This window comes from Phoxinus phoxinus, assembly GCF_949152265.1.
Source record: "Phoxinus phoxinus genome assembly, chromosome: 22".
Classification (NCBI taxonomy): Eukaryota; Metazoa; Chordata; class Actinopteri; order Cypriniformes; family Leuciscidae; genus Phoxinus; species Phoxinus phoxinus.
This window is the reverse complement of record NC_136897.1, coordinates 15,761,258-15,769,123: the sequence shown is the minus strand read 5'-3', so window position 1 is coordinate 15,769,123 and position 7,866 is coordinate 15,761,258. Positions and strand designations below refer to the sequence as shown.

Sequence of the window (7,866 nt, the reverse complement as noted above, 5' to 3'; positions counted from 1 at the left end):
GCCCATTATCACAGAAGCCCTCGAACACATTACGCCAAGCAAAGGCTTCCCTCATGACATTAAGATTATGCAGGGAAAGTTTTGTTTACTCGGAGAGACACCGCTCTTCATGTTTATCTATCCAATCTAGAGTCTGAGTCATCTGGATGTGTCTTCCTGACTGAGAGCTGATCTCCATTTCCTCGGGGCAAGGGAAATTTGGCTTAAACGTTTTAAATCAGGAACCCAATTAGAAGCACTGCATTGACTGCTGGGACTCCGCTGGATTATTCATAGGATGGATGAGGCAGAATGCGTAATACTCTACTGTTCTTCATCTTGCTGTGTGCACAGCTCAGCTGTAATTAGATATCAGATGTTGTACACGCGAGAAGTGTTTACCTGTCTCCAATAAACCAGATAATGGAGATTTGGCTCTTATGGTGACATTGCAGATAATGAGCCAATATTTTTGTCATTTTTCTGAGATACACAAGGTAAGTCTATGACAACACAGACGCAGTCTTCATCAAAAGTGATTTGAGCATAAATGAAGCAAGCAACAAAAAGTGCACTGCAGGTCATTTTCTGTCTTGTTTTTTCCAGTATTATGAATTATTAATGTGGTTACACTTTATTTAAAGGTGTGATTGTTACACTGTAATTATACACTTAAGTACTGTAATATAGAGTTACATGTACTCACTATAGGGTAAGTACTTTAGGATTAGGTTTTTGTTTAGGGTTATTTGCATGTAATTGTGCATAATTTACTGTTATTTCTATGGTAAGTATATGTAACATAACAAGGACAGTAAAATGTTACTATTAATGTTAACATAAATGTAATGCAATATAACATGAGAAAGTAAGTGTGTGTGTGTGTGTGTGTGTGTGTGTGTGTGTGTGTGTGTGTGTGTGTGTGTGTGTGTGTGTCAATAATGCCAAAACAATGAATAATTGATTAATTAATTGAATCATGTACAGTATATCTATCTATCAAACGTATATTTATCTGTTCTCTTTCTCATTGTTCCAACAAATATAAGAAAATACACAAACAAATACAAATGTAGTATGCATCCCCAACCAGTCTTAAAAAGCCCAATTTTCCTTAGAATAGCAGTAATTTGTAGATGCCATTGTTATGGCGCTGTATAACAGCACTGAAGTATTAAAAAGGCCAAATGAGGCCTTGTTTGTTACCTTTAAAATACTACAGTTTTGTGAAAATGGTAAATAAATACAGACATAAGCTGCTGATTTAAACAACCACAAACTGTATTTTATACATAAATGAAGATGCAAAGGCCATAAAAGGATGACCTTTCTCATAACATGCCATTTGAAACCTTCAAAATAAATGTAAGCCAAAAAGTACAAACCATGTAAACAAGAGTTAGGCATAAATGTATTTCTAACAGTGTAAAAGTGATAGTTCACCCAAAAATTAAAATGTTGTCATCATTTACTCACCCTCAAGTTGTTCCAAACCTGTTTGAATTTTTCTCTCAAAAAATCCAATTATCTGAGATTGATAGATCATGTCTAGTCGTGTTAAAATTGTGGCAGTAGCGACATCTGCTGGTTGAGAGAACCGTAGCATATGTATATTACTTAAATTTCTTTCAGTGAAATATTTAGCTTGAGCTATCTCTCTTTAAAATACATGCTTCTTGGTTTGATATTTTGTGATATATAGTTATTCTAAATATTGCATAGATGTCCAAATACTTTTAGATTTACCATTGTCAGCAGCCATATCACCCTGTAGCCCAAGACTGGTGGCCCACTGAAGCTAAGCAGGGTTGAGCCTGGTCAGTACCTGGATGGGAGAACTCCTGAGAAAACCAGGTTGCTGCTGGAAGAAGTGTTAGTGAGACCAGCAGGGGGTGCTCACCCTGTGGTCTGTGTGGGTCCTAACACCCCAGTAGAGTGACGGTGACACTATACTGTCAAAGAGCACCGTCCTTCGGATGAGACGTAAAACCGAAGTCCAGACTCTCTGTGGTCATTAAAAATCCCATGGCACTTCTCGTAAAAAAAAGAGTAGGGGTGTAACCCCGGTGTCCTGGGCACATTCCACCCATTACCAATCATGGCCTCCTAATTATCCCCATCCATTGAATTGGATCTATCACTCTCTCTCCTCTCTCCACCTGTATCTGGTGTGTGGTGAGCGCACTGGCACCGTTGTACTGTGGCTGCCGTCGCATCATCCAAGTGGATGCTTACACTGGTGGTGGTTGAGGAGAGATCTCCTGATATGACTGTAAAGTGCTTTGGGTGTACAGTAGTACATATGAAAGCGCTATATAAATGCTTCATTCCACTCCATTGTTACAGCAAACACATTAAAGGGTTAGTTCACCCCAAAAATGAAATTTTTTTCATCTTTTACTCACCCTCATGTTGTTCCAAACCTGTATGAGTTTTTTTCTGTTGAACACAAAAGATATTTTGAAGAATGTTGATAACCACAGTTGACGGCACCCATTGACTTCCATAATATTTTTTCCTACTATGGATGTCAGTTGGTGCCGTCAACTGTGGTTATCAACATTCTTCAAAATATCTTCTTTTGTGTTCAACAGAAAAAAAGAAACAACATGGAACAACATGACGCCGAGTAAATAATGACAAAATTTTTACTTTGGGGTCAACTGTCCCTTTAATGGGAGTGGCTTGAAACTCTTTTTAAAAAGCATAAATGTTGTGTGTAAAATGTTGTTTTTATTGCATTTATGTGCATAGTTTCCAATTTTTATGTTGCATACAAAGTTATTTTGGTCTGACCTCACCGATAAATAAAACCACACTAAAAGTGGTAATATTTTGGTGATGTTTATAACATTCTCTCTGTACTACGACAGTTAGTTTACAGTTAAGCTTCTGGATTAAATGGCACAGTACACAATTACATATTTTTTTTAAAGATGGTTTATGTTACGCTCATAAGCCCAAACGTTTACTTAGAAAGGGCCATAAGCTAAAATTAAATAACTTAAACATAGATTCGGTTTGTAAAGAAAGCACTTTAATTCTGTACATGACCAACAAAAAAAAGAAAGACTAAAATGAGTGTGCTCGTGAAAATAAAAATAGGTACATCCTAATGCAAAGGTCTAGTCTCCATTGTCCATCAGACTCTCCTGGGTGTCGTCGCTATCCATCTTCTCATCATCTATAAAATTAACAAACACAAATTTAGACGATACAACAGGTAGTATAACAACAGCAGCTGATAAAAAGCTGATCTGAACTAAAACTAATTGTTTTAGGAATTTATATCACTATAATTAAGTGTCCTTCAGAATTTATTCAGATAAACTACTTACTCTCCAAAGTCTGTTGAAGTTCCTGAATGGTGGTGAGGAGGACGTGGAACTGTTTCTTACGAAGTTCCAACTGAAGATGGGTAAAAAAAAAAAAAAAAAGAGAGAGATCAGAGTAAATATTGTAAGATGGTGTATGTCTACAAAATCAAGAAATATCGCATTCCCTCACCTTGTCCTCCACATTCTCTTTGATGTGTGAAAGCTGCTGAAGCTCTTTGTCTAAAGCCTCAAGCTGCCTGCAGAAATAAGATCAGAAAAAACACTTGTTTGTTATGTTATATAAAGGACACACAGACTTCAAATTGAACACAATGAATAAAATGTGATTTCACCTAAATAAGAATTTCAAACTTACTTTAAGGTCTCATGTCTGTCTGGATGCTGCTTGATAACTCTGGCCAAAGCATCATACTCTACAAATGAGACATGCAGTAATAAATGAGTGATAAAACCAAATAAAACATTTATTAAAATTTCTCCAAATTAGCTGTATTGAACCTTGGCGGTTTTTCCGTATCCGTTTCGCTCTCTGGATTTCCTTTTTGCACTCTGCAATTTTTTCATGGGCTGATGTTATACTTGTCTCTGTATTGAAAGAAATTAGAATATTTTGCTACGTGATTGAACAAATAGTGATGACAACAAACACGGGCACATCAACTGGAGGACTTACCAATATCTGCATAGATTGCTTCATAGTTCTCCATTTCTTTTAGGTTCATGTTGTACACGAGAAGGGTCTTCCCCATGGAGAATTCACATTGAGCCAAAGATGTCAACATCCTTTGATACTGGGAGAACCTGCAGCAACAAAGTCAAGAACGAAAAGTATTTTTACCTAAAGCTATGGTAACTAATTTATGGAATAAGGTCAAGGTATAGAAGAAAAAAGAAAATCTAATGTCGGTTGTAAATTTTGACCCAAGGTCACACATTATAATAATAGATAAATTACCCTTCCTCTGGTGAGAAATTGGAGTGGCACCATTTGGAGAAGCTCTTCATGAGCACATTAATGCGCCTATCGTCTCCAGCTCCATCTCCATCGATCAGGAGACGCTTACGAATGACCTCATCTGCAAAGATACAACAGTACTATTTAAGTCTAGCTATATGTGGGTTTAAACTACTTTAAAACAAATTTGGTGGGAACTTAGTTATTACAGCTTGAATCTAACAACATGCATAAGTCACACAACATGCATAATGACTGTTTTGGATCACAGAGACCTTCCAAGAAAGACAAACTTTGATATATAATATTTAGCATATATATGTATGTAAACATAGGCCTACAATTCAGGTACAACACACGTACGTACACACACACACACACACACACACACACACACACACACACACACACACACACACACACACACACACGCACACACAGTCTTTCCAAATTCACAATAATTTCGATGGAATCGCAGTAAATACAATAAGAGATACGTGCATCATTTTTGTGCATTTCTTTAGTGAGTCAGTTCTAGCATATCACATGGCTAACTAACTAGCAATGATTCCTCATGTTGATCTCATTTGATCTCATGAAGTTCCTTTAGTTTACAAAAACACATTGTCGGGCACACTCGTAATTAGTCATACTGGTTTGCCAAATAAATAGCAAACACAAATAAACACCAAAAACAAAGAAATTCTTACCATCAGTGATGCTACCCATTCTCCAATAGGCTAACTGAACTATTCGAAAAAACTTTATTGACAGGCACGCGAGCGGACACACAAGGCATCAGCGCTCCGCCTCTGTTGCGAAGCAAATGAGCTGAGCCCGCCGACCCCACGGCACGTATCACAGCAAATATTGTGTTTATGGTTTTGTTTTCAACATTATTGAGTCATTTCAAAGTTGTGCGTAAATTACTCTTTCAAACGTTTCAACCACTCGTATGACTTCCAGTCCAGAAATGCTGTATCGGTAAGCAGTTCAGTAGTTTTTTACAGTGGTTCGAAGTCCGGTTTGTTCCTGTGAATCGGTTCACTAGAACCGTTTTTTAAAAGAACCTTTTCAAAAACCGATTCAGCCATTCTTTTACGCCATAACGCCAGTTCAGTTTGTTGTATCCATGATTCAACTTATAAAACCATTAAGTCATTAAGGACATCAATATAATACGCATTTATGGTAATAAATAGTACAACGGGTTAAAACAACGATTCAGAAGTCTTTACCCCGATATGTCAGTGCACTGTTGCCATGATTCAGCTTCTAAAAACAAAGTAATTAATATAGGCTAATATGAAAGTCATTAAACATAAATATAATATGCATCTACATTAAGAAATATGACTGAAATGGTTTTTCATGTTTTGTTTACTATCAGCTCACTCATCGGCTGTTTCCTAATTCCGAGGCATCCTTCAAAAGGCTGCGAAGGTCTTGACTGAGCATTGTTAAATGCATACATTTTAACAACTTTATTTGTTTACATTAGATATTTGAGTAAGAAGTGTAATTCGGCAAATTCTCTCAAAAATCCTGTCCTCGCTTGTACGTTATAAATTCATTTGGGAATTGGGACGAAGCAATCAGTTCTTTCCAAACTGGACATGTGTTTCAGAGCGTCGCTTGCACACATGCAAGTTAAATCAATTTTGTGAACAGGCTCAACTTATTCACTGAAAAGGTCCGACTCAAATGTTTTGAATTTGAAAAAGGAATTCAAACTTCAAACGAAGGAATTGCTACAGCCTAACTACCATTTTTTCCCATTGTTATATCGACAAAAAGTAATTTCAAAATTGTGCGCAAATGCATTTTAAACGTTCCAACCATTAGTATGTCTTCCAGAAATGCTGTAGGTCTTTAGGTAGCATGCAGTTTATTAGTTTTTGACAGAGGTGGTAGGTCAGACTTAGGCTAATAGGTTGATTAGAACAGTTCATTTTAAATAAGTGTTAAAAAAAGAAAAAAATATAGCATTTCTTACATCATAACATCAGTTTAGTTTTCTGTAGCCATAATTCAGCTCATAAAAGCATAATTCAGAACAGGTTTTTTTTAAAATCAGGCCCCCCAGGGGAATGCTAGGGGGGTCCGTGGAAAAGTTTAGACAAAAAAAATACTAAAAAAAAGATTCAATTGTAGCTAGACCTAAATAAACAAATATATTAAATGAAATAATAAAGTAATTGTAATAAATACTTTTTAATTTACCTAAATAAATAAATAAATTGTGCGCAAATGCATTCGATTAACACATACATTCAAATGAATAATAAACTAATTAAAATGAATTAATTAATTTGACTAAATAAACAAATGAACAACGTAAATAACATTGTTAAATATATATATATTTGATTTTAGTAGCTATATTAAAATATATGTAAAAATATAGGCCCTATTTGATTGAAATAGTACAATATTACAGAGTAAAGAAACACAATGATAGGCCTAATCAACATATTTATAATAATACATTTCTTTATACTTGAATTTCTATAACTGCATAAATAAAATATTTATTTACATTAGAAAATACCATAATTTATTCACATCTCTTGGCTGAAACCGTTTTCATGTTATACTCTTAATAGCTCACTCACTCATCGGTTCATATCCAAAACGGGTCTCGGTTCAACGAGTCTTTGTGAACCGGTTCAACTTATTCATTGTAAAGATCCGACTAAAAAAAATCACTAATCGTTCCAGCATATCTATAAACCGCAAGTTTTTTTTTCTACTCATTATTAGATTGCCAAAGTCATTTTAAAGTTGTTTCGGCTGTATGTGTCTCTGAGTTGTGTGTTTTTGTTCTCCATATGTATGCAGTTTGATAGTGATCTAACGTTATTGCGAAGTGCAGTAGCAGGCTGCGTTTCAATACCCAGTGAGCTAACGTTACCTACTTAGAAAGCCTTTGGGGACAAAGGGCGCGTCTGAGACGCCCAAAAGGCTGTTGTGAAAGCGTCCCAACTGCTCAAATGACTCACAAAAAGGCATAGGAACGTAACAAGCGCGCGTACGACGCCCAGTAATGCTGTCTAGGCAGGAAGCGCTCTCGTTTTTGACACACCACCATCCTGTCCAGTGACAGGCGTGCTCGGTGCATGCGTGCTGCTGGAGTCAGCCAGTGACGTTCTTGTCCCAGAATGCTGCCTGGTAAACAGACATGGAAGCACCTGGTGAAGACCTCCACAGTCACTGAGCACTGCACTCGCTCTTTGAACTGATCTTCATTTTCAATACACCCTAAAGCCTGCGCCTTTGTTCTCTCTGGCACTCTACCGGGACCTCTGAAGTCCAGGGCATTGGTAAGAGAACAATGATGACATCGAGATCAGCTGCTAATGTCTGTTCTGCCAGTTAGCCAGTTGCATGCTACAGCAGTGCCACCAATGGCTCAGCTGCTCAGTTAGCGAGGAAGCTAAACCTGCTGCCGTCCCCCCTCCCCCTCTTATGTGTGTAACATTTTATTTTGGTGATGTAATACTCAAGTTTACTTTGTTCGTTTCGTACCGACGACAAACCCGCTATGTTTAGTCCTTGTAGAAAACTTGTTGTAGGAGCCTTTCTAATGACTTG

General features: G+C 36.9%; 2 protein-coding genes across 3 annotated transcripts in view; one reads left to right on the top strand and one right to left on the bottom strand.

The window, feature by feature from the left end:
• Positions 1-2,455: 2,455 nt before the first annotated feature.
• On the bottom strand, positions 2,456-7,390 carry thoc7 (THO complex 7). Of its 2 annotated transcripts, none has more exons than XM_079598369.1 (8): positions 4,983-5,305; positions 4,273-4,393; positions 3,991-4,118; positions 3,816-3,902; positions 3,673-3,730; positions 3,487-3,553; positions 3,318-3,387; positions 2,456-3,163 (listed from the first exon to the last, which is right to left on the bottom strand). In XM_079598369.1, exons 1-8 carry the CDS (start codon positions 4,999-5,001, stop codon positions 3,105-3,107), a joined length of 609 nt encoding a protein of 202 aa, XP_079454495.1. In that variant the 5' UTR covers positions 5,002-5,305; the 3' UTR covers positions 2,456-3,104. The 2 variants fall into 2 exon arrangements, with proteins under 2 accessions (XP_079454495.1, XP_079454494.1); XM_079598368.1 differs by lacking the exon at positions 4,983-5,305 and adding an exon at positions 7,191-7,390 and having other exon boundaries at positions 2,697-3,163.
• Positions 7,391-7,455: 65 nt separating this feature from the next.
• Positions 7,456-7,866, top strand: part of atxn7 (ataxin 7) — a 35,482-nt gene continuing 35,071 nt past the window's right edge. The window contains exon 1 of the mRNA XM_079598366.1: positions 7,456-7,595. The gene's annotated coding sequence lies outside the window, so the exon portion shown is untranslated. The remainder of the gene's footprint in view (positions 7,596-7,866) is intronic.

What these genes read in the sequence shown, in the direction of transcription:
- thoc7 (XM_079598368.1), bottom strand. Translation starts at nt 7,284, where the DNA reads ATGCCTTTTTGTGAGTCATTTGAGCAGTTGGGACGCTTTCACAACAGC. An exon ending in TGTCCCCAAAGGCTTTCTAA is followed by an intron (nt 4,394 to 7,190) that starts GTAGGTAACGTT and finishes GTATCTTTGCAG; the next exon opens with ATGAGGTCATTCGTAAGCGT. An exon ending in AAGAGAATGTGGAGGACAAG is followed by an intron (nt 3,388 to 3,486) that starts GTGAGGGAATGC and finishes ACCCATCTTCAG; the next exon opens with TTGGAACTTCGTAAGAAACA.